General features: G+C 58.8%; 2 protein-coding genes across 4 annotated transcripts; one reads left to right on the forward strand and one right to left on the reverse strand.

Annotated features, from left to right (window-relative positions):
• Window positions 1–15: 15 nt before the first annotated feature.
• CDC20 (cell division cycle 20) lies at window positions 16–5,513 on the forward strand. 2 transcript variants are annotated; one of them, XM_084527763.1, is made up of 11 exons: window positions 16–33; window positions 262–464; window positions 987–1,132; window positions 1,862–1,958; window positions 2,412–2,540; window positions 2,750–2,946; window positions 3,624–3,718; window positions 4,073–4,304; window positions 4,506–4,631; window positions 4,798–4,915; window positions 5,245–5,513. In XM_084527763.1, exons 2-11 carry the CDS (start codon window positions 266–268, stop codon window positions 5,421–5,423), a joined length of 1,518 nt encoding a protein of 505 aa, XP_084383889.1. In that variant the 5' UTR covers window positions 16–33; window positions 262–265; the 3' UTR covers window positions 5,424–5,513. The 2 variants fall into 2 exon arrangements, with proteins under 2 accessions (XP_084383889.1, XP_084383890.1); XM_084527764.1 differs by having other exon boundaries at window positions 18–33; window positions 244–464.
• Window positions 5,514–8,826: 3,313 nt separating this feature from the next.
• On the reverse strand, window positions 8,827–19,905 carry ELOVL1 (ELOVL fatty acid elongase 1). Of its 2 annotated transcripts, none has more exons than XM_084527767.1 (8): window positions 19,860–19,905; window positions 12,389–12,459; window positions 11,813–12,003; window positions 11,565–11,645; window positions 11,341–11,397; window positions 10,946–11,051; window positions 10,657–10,793; window positions 8,827–10,273 (listed from the first exon to the last, which is right to left on the reverse strand). In XM_084527767.1, the coding sequence occupies exons 2-8, from the start codon at window positions 12,441–12,443 to the stop codon at window positions 10,019–10,021; spliced, it is 882 nt and encodes a 293-aa protein (XP_084383893.1). In that variant the 5' UTR covers window positions 12,444–12,459; window positions 19,860–19,905; the 3' UTR covers window positions 8,827–10,018. The 2 variants fall into 2 exon arrangements, with proteins under 2 accessions (XP_084383893.1, XP_084383894.1); XM_084527768.1 differs by lacking the exon at window positions 19,860–19,905 and adding an exon at window positions 18,004–18,135.
• Between the last annotated feature and the right edge of the window lie 1,003 nt (window positions 19,906–20,908).

The raw sequence follows: 20,908 nt of genomic DNA on the forward strand, positions 1-20,908 counted from the left end.
GCGGCGGGGCGCGAGCCGCCAACGGACGGGGAGGTGAGGGGACGGGGTGAGGGGGCGCTGAGGGGACCGGGAGGGTCCTGAGGGGATGGGGGGGGGGAGGGGAGGCGCTGAGGGGATCCTGAGGGGATGGGGGGGCTGAGGAGGGGGCCGGGGGGCTGAGGGGGGGTCCTTGAGGGGATGGGGGGTGCTGAGGAGGGGTTCCTGGGCCTGGGGGGGGGTCCCTTCGCTGAGCCCCCCCATCAGGCCGCTGCCGCCCCGCAGCGCCATGGCGCACCTGGTGTTCGAGGCGGACCTGCACGGGCTGCTGAAGCTGGACACGCCGATCCCCAACGCGCCGCTCGCCCGCTGGCAGCGCAAGGCCAAGGAGAGCGGAGCCCCCGGGCCCGGCGCGGATGCCGGCGTGTCGCCCATGAAGCCGGCCAACCGCCTGCCCAGCGGCAGCAAGACGCCGGGCAGGACCCCCGGTGAGAGGCGGTGGGAGGGGTGGGGGGGCTGCTGGCTGCGGCTGGGGGCTCCCGGCCCGGATGGGGGCTTGGGCACGGCCCCTGGGGTCGCCCCCGTCTCGCTGGGCGGGCAGAGCCGCGTGGTGGGGCTGGGATCAGCCGAGCCCCGTGAGGTGTGAGCTGCGGCTCCCTGCTGGGGCTCGTGTGGGAGGGCTGTGCCTGCTGGCTGCCTCCTGCGCTGCCGCAGCGGCCCCTGCCCTCCCTCAGCTCTGGGCTCCGGAGATGTTGTTTCACTACAGCTCAAGGTGTTATCTCCTGTGAGTCCCTGAGCAGAGCTCAGTGCCTGCTCTGCAGGGAGGAGGCGAGAAATAGGAGATAGCTGTGACTCGGATGGGTTGTGTGCTCTGAGCCTTGATAAGGTCGTGGGACTTGTCAGGTTGGATGTAACACAGGCTGTGCTGGCAGAATGCTGGCTTGGTTTTGTGGAAAGCTTGAATACAGACTGTTCAATACCTCTAAGACAATGTGTGTGTGTGAATGCAGGTAAATCTGGATCCAAAATCCAGAGCACTCCAACAAAAGCTGGGGGGGACCGTTACATTCCCAACCGCAGCACGATGCAGATGGACATGGCCAATTTCCTCCTAACCAAAGAGAATGACCCTGCTGAAGACTCCCCTACCAAGAAGGTGAGCACATTGCTTTAGGATCGTGGCTGTTGCCAAACACCTTGACCTCCATGACCTTTCATGGGTAAGCAGGCTTCAAAAGTAAACATACGGGGGTGACAGCACCAGGCACTTGCTGCACTGGGCTTCAGGAGCCTGGGGTAAGGTGGAAGCTGTAGTGCCTGCAAATGGGACAGGTACACAGCTGCTCTCTAAGGATCTTTGCTTATGCACAGGGAAGAAGAATGTAGAGCCTTAGACCTCTGCTTCTGTTGCAGTCTGTGTGGTTTCTGGTAGCAAAACTTGGGCTATTGATCCTTTTAAATAGGGCATGTTACAGAGACCAAAGCTGAGAGCCTGTGCACAGTGAAACTGCTGGTGGTAGCTGTTCTAGGACAATGGCTGCATGGAGAGCTGTTCTGGAATGTGTATGCTGTGCTCTGCAATGTGTTTATGAAGCATTTGGTCCCTTGTGGCTGTGGCTTTCCCCACTGGCCATGAGACACTGAATTTGCCACACCTCAACATGAAAATCTGAGCAAGATACAGTGCCAGTGTCTGAGGAAAAAATGTGCTAAATCTGCTTTGAGCTGCCTGTGTGCAGCTGACTCCCACAGCACAGCCCAATACCTGATTCCAGGAGAAGGAAGAGGGCTTGGGTGTATTTTCTACTAGCTGTAGTTCTGTCTAAGGGGTGGCATGGGCTTTGCGTTTGAAGTGAGTCTTGCTGAGGGTGGTTTCTCTCTCTAGGAGCAACAGAAAGCCTGGGCAGTGAATCTTAATGGCTTTGATGTAGAAGAGGCGAAGATCCTTCGCCTCAGTGGGAAGCCACAGAATGCTCCTGAAGGTACGATGCAGGGTCTATGCCAAGTGGGTCCACTGGGGAGGTCTGGGCTGGGGGGCTGCAACATAGAGGCCCTGTGTTTGGCCGTGGGAGGGATCAGCTGCCTGCTTCTCAGAGTTCTGTGCACACTGGGTCTCCCATCCAGGTTTCCTGAGGTCAGCTGATGACTGCCAGCTGTTAACATGTCATATGGGTGCCAAATCTTCCTGATGTCTGCAGAAGCTTTAGACTCCCTAGGCCAGAAAGTGTGCTGCAATGGTCACTGAACATACTGGGATTAAGGAACTGGAACCCACCTTAGCTCAGCAGTTAATTCTGTCGGTGATGGTAGCACACAGTGCTGTTCTGAGTAGTTCTCTTCTCTAGGACTTCATTTTCACTGAAGGGGTTTTCTAGTTGAGTGGGTGGTCAGGAGGAAACTAGCTCAGGATAACCAAGCTGTTTCTCTGCACGCAGGCTATCAGAATAACCTGAAAGTGCTCTACAGCCAGAAGACTACACCTACTTCCAGCAGGAAGAACGGTAGATACATTCCCTCAATGCCAGACCGGATCCTGGATGCACCTGAGATTCGCAATGACTATTGTGAGTAGCCTGCAGTGCTGAGTGCTGGGATCACTGCACAGGAGTGCAGTTCCTAGGGTCAGTGTGATCTGAACTGGACATCTCTAACTGGGCTGTTGCAGTTTCTCATGCACCCAGACTGGCACTGACTGTTTCTGAGGTGTAGCCTGTGTGTAGGCAGGGCTCTGTGGGTCAGCACTGTGTGACCTGCATTCTCTTCCAAACTGCAGATCTGAATCTCATCGACTGGAGCTCTCAGAACTTCCTGGCGGTGGCTCTGGACAACTCCGTCTATCTGTGGAATTGTACTTCTGGGGAAATCATCCATCTGCTGCAGATGGAGCATCCAGACGATTACGTGTCCTCTGTGTCATGGGTTAAAGAAGGAAACTACCTTGCTGTGGGTACAAGTAATGCTGAGGTCCAGGTGAGTGCAGTGGAACCAGAGGGGCTGTCTAAGGGTTGCTGGAGCTGTGGGGCCTTGGAACACAGGCTTGGCTAGCACAAGCAGGATATGGTGCACTCTACTTGCCTGTACCCTGAGGCTGGAGGAGGGAGTACTCTAGGGCTGGCTGGAGTTCAGTGAGCTGCAGCTCTTGGTGGAGAACTGAGGGGTGAAGTGGGTGACTTAACAGAGGCCTGTAGGGAGCATCTCAGGACAGTGTGCCCTGCCATGTCAGCAACAATAAGTATTGTCTGAAGGTGTCCTCGTGTTCATGTCATCAGGAAGTAGCACAAATTCAAATTGTTTTACCAGCTGTCATGTGCTGCCACTCTCCAAAAGGCTTTAAGGGCCCTTCACTGCAATGAATCCTTTCTGCAGCCCTGGGACCACCAGTGGTCGTAGCCTCTGTCCTGTGATGCTGAGGGTGCAAAGACCGTTACAGGGTAGAAGTGTTCCCATCCAGCTGTGGCTGGTGACCAACTGCAGCAGCAAGGCAGAGCTTCCAACACCTGCAATAACTATTCTGTGTACATGAGATAAATTTCAGTTTCCATACTGAAAAGGTTGAATACCAGAGCCTGTGTAGTAAGGTTCCCTGGGCAAAGCAACAGGGCCGAGTTTCCTTATCCTTTGGAGAACTCATTGCTCTGTCTCTCTAGCTGTGGGACATACAGCAGCAGAAACGTCTCCGAAATATGGTCAGCCATTCTTCCCGTGTGGGCTCCCTCAGCTGGAACAGCTACATCCTCTCCAGGTAAAGCTGTGTGTGGCACTGAAGGACAGCATCCAGCTGCTGGAGCTTCCTGTTCTAGATCTGTCAGCGCTGTGGATTAGCGACTACAGGAGCTGCTCTGGGCTCAGGGGTTCTTACCTCCTCTCTCAAGGCTCTTACTCAGCCTGTTCTGTTGGGATTTTGGGGAGGCCTCTGCTTTTTGCCCTCTGTGCTGAAGTTATGAAGTTTCTGTGGCTGCCTCACTCATGTCAGGAGGCCAGTAGTGCTGGTTGTGCAGGCTGAAACCCAGCAGCAGGAAGGGCAGTCTTGGAACAGCACAGAAATGGCTTTTGGTGAAAATGTGCCTCTCTGACCCTGCAAAACTCCTCCCTACAGCGGGGCACGGACTGGTCACATCCACCACCATGACGTCAGAGTGGCGGAGCACCACGTGGCCACACTTTCTGGCCACACACAGGAGGTGTGTGGGCTCAAGTGGTCCCTAGATGGCCGCTACCTGGCCAGCGGCGGCAATGACAACCTAGTGAACATCTGGCCAGCCACCCAGGGGGACAGCGGTGACTATGCTCCTGTACAGACCTTCACTCAGCACCAGGGCGCTGTCAAGGTGAGTGTGGTTCTGCTGTGGGTTGGGTGCATGTCTGTGTGCGAGGTGGGTGTGCAGCACTCGCTGTACCCCTTGCCTCGTGGGAGGGAGGCTGCTGTGTGCAGAGGCTGCTGTGGAGCTGTTGTGGCCTGGGCGCTGGGATGTGCAGCTAGGGAACAGGCTGCCTCTTGTGCCTCTTACAACGAACCCTTTCTTTCTCAGGCGGTGGCCTGGTGTCCATGGCAGTCAAATGTTCTAGCCACTGGGGGTGGAACGAGCGACAGACACATCCGCATCTGGAATGTGTGTTCTGGCACCTGTCTCAGCGCTGTTGATGCTCATTCCCAGGTGAGACACAGGCATCAGCTCGGTGACGAGTTCCTTCTGGCAGGGCCCCTACACACGTACTGGCCCCTGATTCCTGGGGCAGGGGGAGCCATCAGGGGCTCATCCCTTGGTGGTGAGCTTTGGCACAAGTGGCTTGTAGCTTACCTGCACTTCTGCCTCTTCCCAGGTCTGTTCTATCCTGTGGTCAACAAACTACAAGGAGTTCATTTCAGGCCATGGCTTTGTACAGAATCAGCTGGTGATATGGAAGTACCCAACGATGACCAAGGTCACTGAGCTCCGAGGTAGGCTGGGCCCTTTGCCTGGGGAAGGGAGGGCTGTCAGGGGGAGGGTGGGTGTAACCCTCAGCTCAAGCAGCCTGCTGCAGGTCTGATCTGAAGTACTGGTGGTAGAGTGGTGCTGAGGGACATGCTGCTAGAGGGAGGCGTGCCTGGGGGATGGTCAAGCACTCCAAATGCATACCTAGGATATCAATTCAGAGGGCCTCAGCCTGATGTGGGGACAGTGATGCGGACTGGTGGGGCTTATGGGATGCATGGGAGCAAAATGGGGAGGAGAAGGGGAGCAAATGTGGTTGTGTTCAAAACACAGCCCTGACTGCACACCTCCTCAGGTCACACTGCAAGAGTCCTGAACTTGACCATGAGCCCTGATGGCTCAATGGTGGCATCGGCAGCTGCTGATGAAACGCTGCGGTTCTGGCGCTGTTTTGAGATGGACCCCATAAAGAAGAAGGAAAAAGAGAAGGCAAACAGTGCCAAAACCAGCATCATTCACCAGGGCATCCGATGAGTGCACAGGGTTGTTGTGGGAGGGGGGTAAATGAGCTTATACACTGTACAGTATTTTAAGTGGTAATGTTAATAAACAGCTTCAGTTTGCTTTTTTCTTATGGAGTTTCCTGGAAGCAAAGAGCATCCAACTCTTCCCCAAGGTTTTGTTTTCTGGGCAAGCTGTGGAGCTCTCTGTCTATAAAGACAGGGTGCAGGCAGCCTGAGCCCAGCACAGCCCTCAAGCTGTGGCAGATGCTGCGGGGAGGCTGTGCTTCTGTCCCTCAGGTAGGGTGGGTGTGTCACCTGCCACATTCTTGAGCTGACACTGTGCAGTTTCACCTGTGGGTCTGCAGCTTGCTTGCACCCCACATGGGGACGCTGTAACAATGAAAGACGGCAGCTTGTGGCTCTGCTTTTGCAGCAGTAACTTCTTCAGCTGAAGTTACTGTCTAGTATCATACTGAGCCCTACTTCCAGCCCTGGGGTGGAAGAGGGAATACCCCAGCCTTGTCAGCTTCCGCAGGGCTGGGGACCTGCTGCTGCCTGCTCTGGTAGCCAGCTGTGATGGGTAGCAGCGAGGCTTCAGTTAAAAGCAAAAGCACAGCTTCTGTATCCTGCCTCTTGGGTGAGATGGGCCTTGGTGTGCTTGTGCCTCCACACACAGACAGGGGCAGAGGTTGCCCGCTGGGGAGCACTCTGGGGCCTTGACCTTGGCACCGTAAGCCTGTACACTGGTTCTGCTGCCTGTGTGCTGGAGCGGGGAGGTCCACAGGGGCAGAAATACCTGTTCCTGCAGAGTTCAAGAAATATCAAGTAGCTGGGGTTTATGAGCACAATGTTCCTGTTGCAGAAGGTGGGGTAGAAATGCAGCTGTACTCAATCCATTAACTGTGATGCCTGATGCAAAACAAAGGTGCTGTTAGTTTACATTGTCACAGCCAGCCTGGTTGCCATGTGCCATCAGTCCAGTTCACTGCACTGGGTTGTCTCTTATAGCAGCCCTCATTGCTCTGGGGGTAAGACCTAGTGCCAAGCAGAGCCTGGGCACAAGGCAGCAGTGGTCAGCTGGGACTAGGTGCAAAACTAGACCTCCCAATGCTTAAAATCCCATGCTTAGCTATGCTGCAGCTGAGGTAGATGAATAATTGAACCTTTACCAGAGCAATGAGCAGCCTGCCCAGAGCTGCTCTGCTCCTCAGCACGCTGGAGCTGTGCTATCTGAGGCTGTGGGGCTGCACCAGCCCCATCAAGCCTGTCCTTCAGCTGCACCTGCCTCAGCACAGCCAGGGGTTGTTTGGGGAAGCCTGAGGCACTGCACAGCCTGATTATCACCTTGGCCCATGCAAAGCAACACAACGAAGCCTGTGCCACCCATGGGCCTGTAATTAGCTGCAGGTGGATTAGTGTTTTCCCCTTCCTCTTACCACAGCACCATGCTGTATGGGGTGCCAGGCTCTGCCTCTGCTGTTTAAGCTGACCAAAGCCTTCACAGGACCGCAGCAGTGGTACCAAGCTGTGCTGTGCCAGGGCCAAGCCAGCACATCTCTGCCCCCACCAGGGGAGGTCTGGACCTGATGGGGGCACAGGGCACGGCCTCAGCAGGACAAGCACCTGAGCCAGGTGCCTTCCTCAAGGGGCTGTTGGGGCACCCCACTTTGGCCACCTGGAAGCGTAAAGAAAGAGAAAGGCCAGTGGAGGAAAAGGTGACTCTTTGAGAAGCAGAACGCTGGGTCCCATGAGGAAGAACCCAGATAAAAGGTTTGGCCTGTCCCAACCCAGACCTGGGCTGCTTATTTAAGAGCTGTGGTGCCTGAAGTTAGAGTTGCCCTGTGGCATCCACTGCTGAGCCGTGTTTGTCATAGGTGCCTGTCTCTAGGAGAAAGGCTTTGCATGCCTAAAAGCTGGTGTAGTTTTTCCACCTAGCCCAACGTCAGAGCAGTTTGTCTTCCTCAGGGCTCATCTTGCCTCTGTCCTCAGCACACACCCACCCCCAGAAACTTGGCCTCACCCACCCCTTGAAAGCCCTCTGAGCATTGCTGGCAGGGGACAGCCATGCAGCGCTGTGTCCTGGGTGAGAGGAGGAAGGCGCTGGGCTCTGACACAGCAAGCCCAGGAACCGGCCATATAGGGTGTGAATGCAGCTCGGAGCAACCCCTGTCACGGCTGGGACAGGGAATAAATCACCAAGTGCTGCAGCCAGCCCATGGAAAGATCACAGCGAACTGGAACAATGGGAGGAAGGCAGAGCAGAGCACACGGAGGAACAGCCCCTGTTTTAAAATACCAAGTGCAAGTAGTTTAAACCACTGTTACTATTTTGGGCAAAAATAAAGACAGTCCTGTCTTTACTGGGAGGGGCAGGGAGGGGAAAGGAGGCTCAGCAATGGCAAAGAGCCATTGGGGCTGGCCTGCTTCCTCCAGCTCCTGAAGCTGCGACTCTTGAGACCCCAAGTAACACTACACAGACTGCAGCAGGGACAAGAACTCCCCTGCCTCCCCAGGCCCATGGAGCAGTAGTAATTAGGAGAACACTTGCACATGGCAGTAGCCTCAGCTCCCCTTTAGGGCTTAATTAATAGGAGGGCAATGAGCCCTGTCTAACTGGGCAGTGCAGAGCTTTCTCTGACACCAAGCCCTGCCACAGGGCTGTGGCTGTTTCCACTGCAGCCCTCCCACACCACAACCCAACCTACACTGAAACTCGGCTTTGGCAGCCTGCTGGGCTGAGCCGTTCCTCACAGCCAGGAGCAGCAGCCAGAGCTGGTTACCTGCTCCACCTCACCCCACAGCTGTGAATCAGCACCAAGGCCTGCCCCGCTCCTCACACAGTGATGGGGAAGGCAGCACTGGCAGCCCTGAGAAGCAGGCTCTCAGCTGGTAGAGAAGAGCAGAACACAGCTGGGGAGGATGCACCACTGCATCAGGAGCAAGTAGATGCACCCCACAGCCAGCCTGGGCTGCTTTCTGTACCACCCCACACTGCCATGGCACTTTATGGATGGAAGCTCCTTCAGCTTAAGCAGACTGCCCGTGCCTCTCCCTCCAGAAAGCAAAGGGCCAGGGTCCTGCTTTCCCCTCACCTGCTCCACACTTGGGGCCAGGACAGGATTTCTGAAAAGCAGCAGCTTCTCCTGGCCCTGGTCCCAGCCCACACCCCTGCTCCACCCCAGCCATTCTTTCACAGGGTGGAGCCACTTTCACAACAGGAGCCCTGACACACTTCCTGCCCTCAGCACCACTCTACCAAAGCACTTGGAAACAATCTGCCATCTGCTTCATCAGCACCCTGCTATCACCCTCTCCCCCCAACACAAACCTGCTACACCAGCTGCTGCTCCCAGCCCTGCCTCCAACCGCGCTGGGCAGGACCAAGCACCTGGAACAGCTTCAGAGCACAGCAAGCCAGAAAATAAGACAGAGCCTTTTCTCCTTCTGTCTGTTTATTTATGATAGAAGAGCAGCCCAATCTGACTGGGCCTGGCTCCTTCACCTCATCCTCAAGGCCATTGTTACAGCTTTGGTTACAGCCAGAGCAGGTGATGGGCACCAGGCCCAAGAGAGCTGCTGCATTGCCCTGCAGAGTGGCAGAGGGCACCTTCACCCAGGCCCAGCAGGATGGATGGGGGCAAGAGGCGCTCGCTGTTACACCACAGCGGGGCACGCTACTGCCATCCCCCACTGCCTTCACAATGGGACAGAGGGCTGGGCCCAACAGCAGCCAAATTCTAGGGGCAATTATTGCTCAAGTCTTGAGTTTGCAGGAATGGAAGTTGTCCAATGCAAGATGAGCCCGGCCTCCCTCACTCTGAGCAAGCCACCAGCTGCCCCCCTGGATCCTGCAGGCTGAGCACACGCTCAGCACCCAGCCCAGGCACAGAAAGGCAACGCAAGGCAACCTGGGCTTATGTGGCAGAGGCGTTTCAGGCTGTCACCACCCCACTACGTACCAGGCACTGGGCATGTGTATTGTACTGGGCAGCTCCGGGCCCGAGTCCGGTACTGGCTGCCCCTACATTCTCCACAGCCACACCTGAGCACAGACAGCAGGGCAGGACCCCCCACCTGGGCACACAGGGGCCAGAAGGGACACGCAGCACTGTGGCACGGAACAAGGTGGCACGAGGCATGGTAGAGCAGAGCACTCACACTGGAGCTGGCAGCAGCAAGCAGCCAGGGACAAGTCGGTTCATCCACACAGGCTCTGATGAGCCTGGGAAGAGGAGAGGGCACCAGGACAGGGACCAGTCTCTTCTTTTTGGTCCTACTCAGAAGGAAATGGCCCCCAGGCAGAAGGGCCAGATGCAGGCACTTGGGGGGAAGTTCCTTTGGAAAAACACTGGAATGGGACTGCAGCCCCACAGCTGTGATGCAGGCAGCTGCCTCTCTGCTCAGCAACAGCTACAAACAGCACGAGCCCTCCCGAGAGCAGGAGAAGTTGCCCATGGCTGCTCAGAGCAGAGGGGCCGGGCATGCAGACAGAGGACAGCAGGGCTGGGCACAGGGGTACAACAGTCTGTAGGCACTTGACTTGGCTAGTGGCACCCAGGAGCAGGGGAACAGGTCCCAGCTGCCTCTGCCCTGGGGCTCTCATTGGCTCTGGGAGGGCCTCGCCCTCTAGTTGGCTTTGACCTTGCCGTTGGTGACAGTGCCATTCTCATGGATGCTGCTACCGTTGTGCTGGGCTGCTTGCTGAGCCACCCTAGGCAACCGTTTGCCCTTGGTGTAGGACTGGTACCAGAAGTTGGAGAAGAGGATGAAGAAGATGGTCCCATAAATCCAGATAAGGTGGACGAAGATGGGGAACTGGTACTGGCAGCTGGGCATGAAGTAATACTGGGAGATGTGGACAGAGACGATCACGAACTGAGCCTGGGAATAAGGCAAAGGTGGGGACAAGTTATTCATGGGATCAGGGCCAGGGATCTCCCACCACAGATCTTTATAAGTTAAAGAAGAAGGCTCCTTGCCAACCCTACAGTACAGGTCAAGCATGATGAGAAGGTGAGGAGCAGCCAGAAGCAGCTGGAAGAGACAGGGACAAGCCTCAAGGCAGTTTTTGCCTATCACCCTCCCAGCATGGCCCTGGGGCAGCAGGCTGAGCAGCACCCATGCCCTGTTGGAGGCTGCGATGGGGCAGTGCTGCTAGAAACCCAGGGTGAGAGGCTGTAGGAAAGACAGCTACAGCGCCTGGCTGCATCCAGGATATGTACATCAGAAGTGAGGGCACACACCCCACCCCACAGCGGACTCACCAGCTGGATGGCCGTGATGTGCTTCTTCCACCACAGGTACTTCTGGAAGGCAGGGCCCGCTGCTGAGAGCCCGTAGTAGAGGTACATGACAACGTGCACCATGGAATTGATCATGGCATGGAACGAGCCCATTCCCCCTGTTAGACAAGTTCACATGAGCATAAATCAATCATCTGCAGTAATCAGTACAAGCAGCTCCTAGGAGCCCAGCAGGGCCAAAAAACCCTTCCCTGGTTAGCTGGTGCTAACCCCACCCTCCCCACAGCTGGGCACACTGCCACTTTCTTACCTGGTCCAAACTTGGCTCCCCACCACCAGCTCCAAGGCAGAACAGAGTGGTGGAAGAGGTGCAGGAATGTGACCTGTTCATTCTTCTTCCGCAGGACAAAGATCACCTGCAACAAGAGCCCAACGCATCAGGGACCAGCACCCCCAGCAGCAGCCAGAGCAGGCTGCACCACGCATTCAGTGCTGCTCCATCCCCCAGCTCACTGCCACCACAGCTTCCAGAGTTGTAACACTCTGCAAGTGGCTTCTGCCATAGTCCAGTGACCTCCCTGGCAGTGACACCAGACAGAAGCACTGGCAGCCCAGACGGGAAGGGCTGAAGGAAGCACCCACTCCAAGTCCCTGTCCAACAAGCAGAGACCAAGCCTCCCCCCAGCACAGGGCCTGCCCACTCACCGTGTCTGTCAGCTCGATGAACTTGGAGAAGACAAACAGCCAAGCAACACTGACCATCTGCAACAGAAGAGGGTAACAAGAGACCCATCCCAACCTGAACATGCTGCCCCATGGCCGAATGCTTCCATCTATCAGCCAGTTACTGAGTCAGCTGCCTCAGAGCAGAGGCAGGTAGCTGCGATCCTGCTGCCCTGACATTTATCAGGAGAGGGAAGAGAACTCACCCTGAGGGCCTTGGGGTCCTGTGAGAAGTCCACAGGGTCACATCGCCAGGTGTACCCAGTGAGCCACCCTGCCATCAGGAACTGCAACGAGAGCATCATCAGGGTGAAGATCAACACATCTGCCACTGCATCTCCCCAGCCCCGCTCAGAAGGGCGGGGAACAGCCCAAAAGCTCCCCAGCACCCACGCAGCCTGCACGGAGTGCTTTATATACACGCACCAGGCAAAGCCTGCTGTTGGCAACTCACCTCATAGACTATGTAGATCGAGAGTCCCACCAGGAAGAAGTTATATAGCACCATGAACTTCTTCAGGTTTAAAGGCTTCCTGTTTGCCATTAGCCGGGGACCCAAGGACAGTACAAAGTAGACATATGCCAGAAGGATGCCCATCACGAGGAACGGGGACTGCATCAGTGGGTAATCAGCAATGCGGGGGTCTGTGGAGAGCCACGGAGCAGAGCAGTGAGCATCCAGTCTGCTACACCAACATCACTCACGTGGAGTGGAGGCAAGGACACGGAAATCCTGTTCTAGGACAGGAGCGCAGGCAGGGGGCAGCCTGGTAACAGAGGCTGGAGAGCCCAAACAAACTGGGGAAGGAACAGCCTTGAGCTGAGCTGCAGGAGGGCACAGGTGCCCCAACAGGCACCGAGGCAAGACACTGCCAGGCAGTCCCCAAAAATACAAAGCTGCATCTACACCAGGGCAGAGGCAGAAGACAGCTAAACCCTGACTGCTTCAGGGCTAAAAGTACATCCCCACAGCCGCGGCAGCAGATCACGGGGCCACCTGCCCTGCAGCTGGGCAGAGCCGAACACCCACCTGCTTTCTTCATGAAGTCCTGATACATGGTCACGATCCCCTCAATCCCCTCCATGGTGGTGGCACTGTCTCTGTGGAGAGAGGAAGGCAGATGAGGCAGCTGCTCCAGGAGGGCAGCCTGCAGAGCACGGCCCTGCACAACAGGGCACTGCGAGCACAGCTGCACAGGTCCTGAGTATCTGGGCAGCATCGCTTCCAGCCAGTTCCACACCAGCCCCCGCTCTGCAGCAAGGCCACGTGCTCCCCATCCCTCATCCCTGAGCCTCACCCACCCCGCACACTGCTCTGCCTCACCCTGGCACAAGGCCCCCAGGAGTGGTGCAGAGCTGTGCCTCCCACCCACTGGTTCCTGCCAGGGTAGCACCGCAGCATCACTGCCGGACCCGCTGCACACGGAAGCAAAGCCAGTTAGTGCAGAACTAACACAACAGCAGCTTGCTGCTCCCAGAGGTCCTGGCTTCACAGCCAGGCACAAACAGCTCTGGACAAGTACTGCCATCCCATAACCCAGCACCTCAGGGGATAGGCAAGCCCTACAAGGCAGTGACACTTCCCTTCCAGACAGAGGCAGTACCCCAGGCTGGGGATAAAGCCCCAGGAGAAGGCTGATGACCACAGGCACAAAGGCTGGCACCCTCCACACTCGCTCAGCCTTGCTAGGAGCACAGAGCAGCCCAGCCACAGCCTCCCAGAGGAACAGGCAGGGGAGTTTGGCACATCCTCACCCCAGCCTCCCCTGCTCCCCCAGCCCAGAGGGCAGCAGGACAGGGGCAGTGCAGGCCCCAGCCCCTCCCGACCCTGCAGCAGGAGGCACTTTCCTGCAGGGCTGCTGCCAAGCAGGCACTCGACCTGCCCCTCCAGGAAGGGGCACAGGAATTGCTTCCCATCCACCGGGTCCCCCTCCCAGCCTGCTCCAGAGGATTGCTGCTGCCACCACCAGGAAGCGTGCAGCTCCTGCCAGGCCGGCAGTGGGAGGCTGAGGCTGGAGCAACCTCCTGCCCAGCAAGGTCCCAGCTGGGAGCAGCCACCCACCCTGAGCCATCGCCAGCATCTATCCTTCAGCCCGAGGACCCATGTGGTGCTGCCAGGCACCACTGCAGCATCGCTCAGAGGACAAGCACCCTCCCAGGGCGCCGTGCAAGCTAACAGCAGAGCTGTCCTAGCCCGTGCCGTCCCACAGACCCCACTCCTCTGCACCGGGCAGTGACACCCAGCTCCCTGCAACAGGGGCAAGGTGCGACACCTGCCCCTTCACCTCCATCCCCCAGTACTCACTGGCAGCGTCACCCTGATCTGAAGTATTTAAGGTCCCAGACACACCCAGCAGAAGCCTGAAGAAGGCAGCAGAAACGGGAGCACCCCTGAGAGCCGCTCAGGCCCCAGCTGTGGATGGGCAGCACAGAGCTCCAGGCTTTACGCTGCGCTAATGGCAGAGAGCGAGCTCCAGACCTGTCTGTCGGGTTGCAGCTTTCAGCCACGACACCCAGCTACACCTTTATTTGCTAGATTGAGGAGCCCTCAAGAGTCAGTTCCCAGCACCGGTGCCGGACTGCTCAAGCTGTGTTTATCTTATCAAGCCAGTGAGTCAGTCTTACTACAGGGCCAGGGCAGAGACACGTCTGGGGTGGAACAGGAGCCTATTTTGGGCAGGCTGGGATAAGGAGATAGTATCAGTCACCTACAGACCTACATCTCTCGCTGCAGAGGGACAGCGCTCAGGCACCACGGGTCCCTCTGAACCTGATGCCAGCAAGGCTCCGGCACCACCCAGGACCCCAGCTCAGAGCAGCTCAGGGGTCCCAGGGCGGTCCAGACCCAGGTCAGAGGGCTCGCTGCAGTTTGGCCCTGGCAGACTGAGGGAAGGCCTGTCCTGAACATGGGCTCTGGGCAAGCACCAGGACCTCTACCAGGGCACAGCTACGCTCTAGACCCTTATGAGAGGGATTTGAGCTTTCCCACAGCTCTGTTAGGCAGAACAACATCCTGCTGCACTCAGCTAACAGCAGCCACACCTGCAGGGCCTCCCCAAGGTCCCCGGGTCTCCACAAGACCTGGTATCCACCCTGGCACACTGCATGGTCCTGCAGCAGGCAGAGACCAAAGCCCACCTCACAGATAGAGGTGTCTCAGCCACCTCCATCTCCTGCGGGGCAGCCCCTGCCCTTGTGCAGCTGCAGAGGGGCAGCAGCAGAGCAGCCCCAGGCATTACCTTCCACCACGGAGGAGGATGCCAAGTGCACTGGCCAGCCTGGGCCACGAGGGCTCCATGGCAGCCTTCCTGCTGCAGGCAGGGGTTTTCCAGCACATCTCCAGGACCCTCAGCTCACCCCTGCCATTTCCTCTGCACATTGAGGTGATCACCTTTCCACCAGGCACCTGCTCTTACATGCTGCACATCACAATGCAGGTTACAGCTCCCTGCTTGGTGCCTGCCCCCTCAGAAGAGGAGAAACTCTCCTCAGACTCCTCCAGGATCCTGAGCCTCTTGTGCAAGAGATTGGGAGGAGATGGGGGAACCCAGAGATGAGCCTTGATTAGCTGAAGAGAAATTAAGCAAACAGGTTCAAGCATCCCAAAGCACCTTGGGGCCCAAACACACCCCACACAGTATCTGTAGGCCTTGCAACACACCTGCACCTCTCATCAATAGGGTGTCACTGCCCTCCCAGGGGAAAGTTCCAGCTGTGGGCCACATTCTGCCCCAATAACCAACGCTGAGCACCCGATACCCACGCTACGCAGTTTGTCCACCACAGCCTTCCAAACGAGCTGTGCAGCTAATTAGTGCTACTCCAGCAAGAAGCCAGCCCCTCTGAGAAGCCCCAGCAGCCCGAGAGCAGCCAGACCCCAGCACTGACAGCCCAGCTCAGCCCACTCCCCCGGGCAGAGGCACGCTATCTGCACGCAGCAGCCCCAGCCCTCCCGCCCCATCAGCATTCAGGCCGGGGACCAGCCCTGTAATAAGGGAGGAGGAAGCCACCCGAACTCCCCGCTGCTTAATTACAGACCCCAGAGCCGTCTGGCCGCAGGGAGGGCTGGCACCGTGTCCTCACTCGGCTGGCTGGGGCAGGTCCGGCCCCGTGGGGCTCCGGGGGAGCAGCAGCCCTCAGAGGTCAGAAGATAAGTGGCTGGTCAGAGGCTGTGCCAGCCCTCCGCAGCCCTGGCCTACAAGCTGGCAGCGAGGCTCGCTGCTCCAGGGGAGGCCTCCGCCAAGCTCACCTTGCCCAGCTCCTTCACAGTGGCCTCCCAGCACTGCACCAGCCCCTGCCCCACCTCCCTGAGCTCCAGAAACCCCCCGGGGGGCCAGCGGTGCCCCCACAGCTCCAGGCACTCAGGGGACACCCTGCCCAGCAGGGAGAGATCTGCTGGGGGCAGCTGAACAGGATGGGTCAACCCCGAACAGTCTGGGGGCTCCAGAGCCACTGCAGACAGGGCTGTACGCAGCACCAAGGCTGCCACCTCCAGATGTCACCAAGAGCTGTCACAGCTCCGGGAGAAGCTCCCCTTAGCTTACAGGGACAAGCCCCAGCCCCTGCCATGCAGCAGCTCTCGCAAGGACTGTGGCTGAGACGGAGCTGGGCACCGCTCCTGGCAGCGCTGCTCCCAGTGCGGGAGGTGACCTGTCTGGAGCAGAGCAGTTTCTCCATCAGAGCAGGTGGGTGTTAATACCACACCACTATCTCAGGCAGCAGCTGTGAAACCCTCAGGCCTTTGGATGGCATCCGACAGAGATTACGTCCTGCCCTTCGCAAGCTCGCTGGAAGGAAGAGCAAGAAGAGACTCCCAGATCAGCAGGCGAGCCCTGCGCGCTCTGTGCAGCCACTGCATCCCCCGCAAACTTACAGGGGAAGGAACAAGCCCGCTGCAGTAGGGTCAGGTAACCTCGTACAAAACCAAGCAGGTAATGGATACAGAGGGCCCAGAAGAACGCAGCTCACAGGGAGAGGACTGCACCCAAGCACGAGCAGTGTTTTGCCACAAACAGCATCCCCAGGCTGCTCAGGCAAGCTGCTGGAATGGGCTCACTCCTGGTCACGTCCAGCACTGTGCCGGCACGCTCAGGGAGCTGCTGTCAGCACAGGCAGGAGCTGCCAGGGAAATGGGATACTAGGGGAAGCCTGGCAGTACAAGGAACAGGGCACTGATGAAGTGAAGGAATAAAGAAACGGGGCCAGACACCTACAGAAGCAGAACCAACATCTCCCCAAGCTGGAGAGCGACCTGTGCTCACTGGAGTAGCAGGGAGGTGGAGGCAGCCCCACATGGCGCCTGGGAAACAGCCCCTAGGGAGGGCAGGATTAAGCTGTAACAGAGAACTCAGGGATCAGCCCTGCTTGGTCCAACCCTGACGCCAGCCACTAGAAATAACTCGAGTCTTTCAGAGCCCTCCAGCAGAGGGGATCACCCCAGCCTGTACGTGGGACAGCACCAGAGCACCCAGCTGTGGTTTTAATCAGGCAAACACCTCACAACAGGCTTCAAACCCATTCCCACAGCAGTGTCTGTATCTTCACCTGGTGATCAGCGTGCTGTCCCAGCCAGGCCTGGGCATTAACTGGACAGACACTAACACAAATGGACATGAGACGTCTGCAAAGCAAGAGGCAGAAAGGAGACCCCTGAACTCCCTCCAACAGCTCTGACCACTCAAGAAGCCTGAGTACAGACTCAGAGCCACTTCTCATCGAGACAAGGGGACACTGCCTAGACCTCACTACACCAGCAGCTTTGGGCCTCCCTGCCCTCTGCACCGAGCAGGCAGCGGTCACACAGCCACCTTCAGACAGGAGGTTATGTTTGCTGGCAATACGAGAGGTGCCAGAGACTCCAGCAGCAGCAGAGCTGCACCACAGATAGCTCAGGGTCCATTCAGCCCTCCACAGGGAGGCACCTCATAGCATTAGGCCTAGTTATCTCCACAGGCATAGGGGAAAGATCAGGGCTATTGCTTGTCCCACTGCTCCTGCACAGAGGGGGAAGCCTCTCAGGATTAAGCAGCAGCAGCATGGGATCCAACTCCATTTTCCCAGAACAAGCTGTTAACAAACCATGAGCAAGGTGGTAACTGGCACAAGGTTCGCAGGCTGAGAGCACCCCTTGCAGCAAAGCTGGAGAATGTGCTGCTGCTGTGACAGCTCACCACCCTGATCCATCCCACGCAGGAAGGATCAAGCCGAAATTAAGCAGACTGAGGCACCGAGGAAGACTCCAGAGCAATCAGAGCTGGTTGCTATCTCCACCAGCCCCAAGCTACCGAGGTCCCCAGCCGAGGTGTGGAGCTGGCTGTGACTGCAGCAGCCTGTCATCTGGGCAGCAGCAGCCCCACAGCTCCTGCAGGGACGAGCCCTGGCTCCTGGGGCCCAGCTCCTCCCTGCAGGAGCTCAGGCTGCCTCACCTGTTGGACGGGCAGGAACCAGACTTTCCAGCCCAAGTCCTCCCACCATCTGACAACCAGCAGGGCGCACGCTAGCACAAACCCAATACAAAACACAGAAACGCAGGCGAGATCTCCCAGGCTGTCACAGGCTGCCGATACCGCCTGGGAGTGCCTGCTGAAGGACCTCAGCCCGAGAGCTGCCTGCGCTGCAGCCCCAGCAGGGAAGGGAGGCACCCACCTTCACCCACAGCAGCAGGCAGGCAAGAAAGGCAGCTTCGTAGTGTCCTGGGTATAAAAAGCTTTTCTCCACCAGGAAAAGCTGCAGACACCATGCACCTTGAATAAACTCACTTGTTTTCACCTACAAAACAGGCTTCAAGACACCTCTGGGTCAGAATAAGTTTTGCTCCCCTCCCTCCCCAGCTTCACCAGGGCTCCTTTATCATGCTCCTGTCCCAGAGGGCCATCCACCCCCCGCATATCTAACAGAACTTCAGGAAACAGAAGTGAGACTACTACACAAGGAAGGACCACAGGGGCCCAGGCTGCGTGGGTGGCATGGCTTAACCCCTACAGCAAGATGCAGCAAGAGGCTGCTGCAACAGCTGGCACAGAGCTGCTTCTCAGAGGAACAGGCTGTCATCAGCAGCAAACACCCAGGAGCTGAAGGGGCTTCCCTGGAAGGAGATGAGGACACAGCAGCCTCAGTCGAGCCCCAAGGGCTCAGCCAACTGTTTGACTCTTTAAACCATCCTTAAGAAGCTGCCCAGCAGGTCTGGTGGGAAGGTCAGCTACATCCAGCTAGGAATCTGCCCTGGCTGCATTCTGGCAGGAGAGAAGGTGGACAGCACCTTGGGGTTTGGACAGCTGCCACTGGGGCAGCACAGCAGGATGGATGCACTGCTACATGGCAATTGAGTGGATGAGATGCTCCAAAGGAATGCAGCAGCAGTGAAAGCAGCCTGTGTGATCCCACACCATCCACTGAACCGGTGAGCCTCCAGCTGGAATAGGAAGGGGCATTCCCCTCACTTCTTCCTGCCCTTAGGACTCCAGAACCAAGGCAGAAACTTATGGGGACAGCATCAGGCAGCCCCTCTGTGCTGCCCCAAGTACAGCTGTGGGAAGCAGCCCAGACACTGAGGTCCAGTCTGCTTCGCCACCTGTTGCAATGCCCTTTGGTTATGCTGCCCCATTAGGCACTGGGAGATCAGAGCAGCAGCTTCCCTGGCTGCCCCTGCACAGGACCCAGAGGCAGAGCCCAGGACCACCTACAGCAGGCCAGATGAGCCCCTGACCACGTCCATCACACCTGCAGCCACCAACAGGCACAGCCCCGTGCATGAACCCACCAGCAGCAGCACTGCGGCCCCCAGGAGGCTGACGGGGCCCTCCCTGCCGCTGGCACGCCGGGGCGGGCGGCCGAGCACCTACAGCAGCCGGCGCTCAAAGCCAACATTGTGCTGCCGGCCGCGGGGGAGGCCTGGCAGTGCCATGCTGCCCGAGGAGGGCCGGGGCACCTCTCAATGGCACATTGATGCTGGCGGCCGGGGGACGGTGCCGGCGGAGGCCGCTCTCGCCCAGCACCCGGCCGGGGGCAGCCCCAGCCCCGCCGGCACCGGGCGGGGACAGCCCGGCCCCCCCCGGCCCCTCCCGCCCCGCAGCGCAGCGGGCGGCGCCGGGGCCCCGCGGCGGGGCGGGGAGAGGCCGGGCCCGGCCGGGGCCTAGCGCGGCCGCCCCGAGCCCCGGAAGCGCGGAGGCCGCCGGCCCGGGGGCAGCCCCTGGGGGCTGAGGGGGGCACCCGAGGCCCGGCGCCCCCAGCCCGGCGCGGGGCGGGCGCTGTCACCCCGCGGCCGTGCCCTCTCCGGGGCGGTGACAGCCGCGCCCCGCGGCCCCGCCACCTGCCCGGCGGCACCCGGCCCTTCCCGCCCGGCCCCGCGGGGTGACGGCGGCGCCCGGCCCGCGCAGCGCCTCCACGCCGGGACGGGCGGACGCTGCCCAGAGCCCCCTCCCCCGCCGATCCCGCCCCGCTCCCCCCGTCCCCAGCCCCGCCGCCCCCACGTGCGCGCGGCGCCCGCTGCCACCCTCACTCACCGCCGGCCGCACCCCGCTCTGCCCGCCGCCACGGCCGCCCCGCGCTTAAATAGCGCCGCCCTGCCCCCTCCGCCGCCGCGGATTGGTCCTCAGAGGAAAGCTCCGCCTTTTAGGGCGGGGCTGTGCTCTCCCGAGGCCAATCGGCGGCGGAGCCGCAGCCCGCCCGTGTGGTGGCCATGCCCACGCCGGCAGTACCTCAGGGCTGGGGCTGCGCGGGGAGCTGAGGGGCTGTGGGGGTTCCTTTGAGGGGGGGGGGGCGGATTTTGGGGCTGTTTGGGGTGATTTGGAGCGGCGAGGCAGCCCCCTGCGGAGCCCGAGGGGCAGCAGCGAGAGCTGCCGGCAGCTAAAGCGGGGGGAGAATGTAAAAGTGCGCTGTCCGAACGTACCTCCAGTGGCACCTCACGCAGCACCCCCAGGGTGCGCTGCCCCCGCAGGGGCCATCATGGCGGGCAGGGACCCGGACACCGCAGCCTGCAGCCAGCACAGCGCCCACGGCACCCACAGCACCCGCAACACCCACAGCACCCACAGCCCCCACAGCACCCACAGCGCCCACAACACCCACAGCGCCCTGGCAGCAGTGTGCACCTGCAGCAGAGCCGGGTGTCAGCTCACTGTTTTAGGGGGGCTCTTCCAGTCAGGCTTTTGGGAAGCATCCAGCTCCCGCTGCCACCTGCACTCCTGGCTGCTCCTCCAGTGACACCACAACGCTGAGCACTGGGGAGCACAGGGCGGGAGGCCTCAAAGACATCGAGTCTGGCTGCCTCGCCTCGCACACGGCTTCGTCGTGTGTTGTCCTCACAGGCTTATCAGGCTTCATCTATAAAAGTGTCTGGGCTTGGGCTCGCGCTCTGATCTGAAGGCAGTTTCAGAATTCACTTTTCTAATTGTTAGGAATCATCTTCTCCTTTCCAGCTTAAATTGATTCACGGCCAGTTAATATCCATTTGTTCCTGTGCCAGCGCTGTCTTTTATCTCACACAGGGCCTCACCTGGGTATTTGTGCTCCAGTGTGTTTGTAGGCAGCAATCACCTCCCTCTCGGCCATT

Source organism: Aythya ferina (genome assembly GCF_964211825.1).
Source record: "Aythya ferina genome assembly, chromosome: 8".
Lineage (NCBI taxonomy): Eukaryota > Metazoa > Chordata > Aves > Anseriformes > Anatidae > Aythya > Aythya ferina.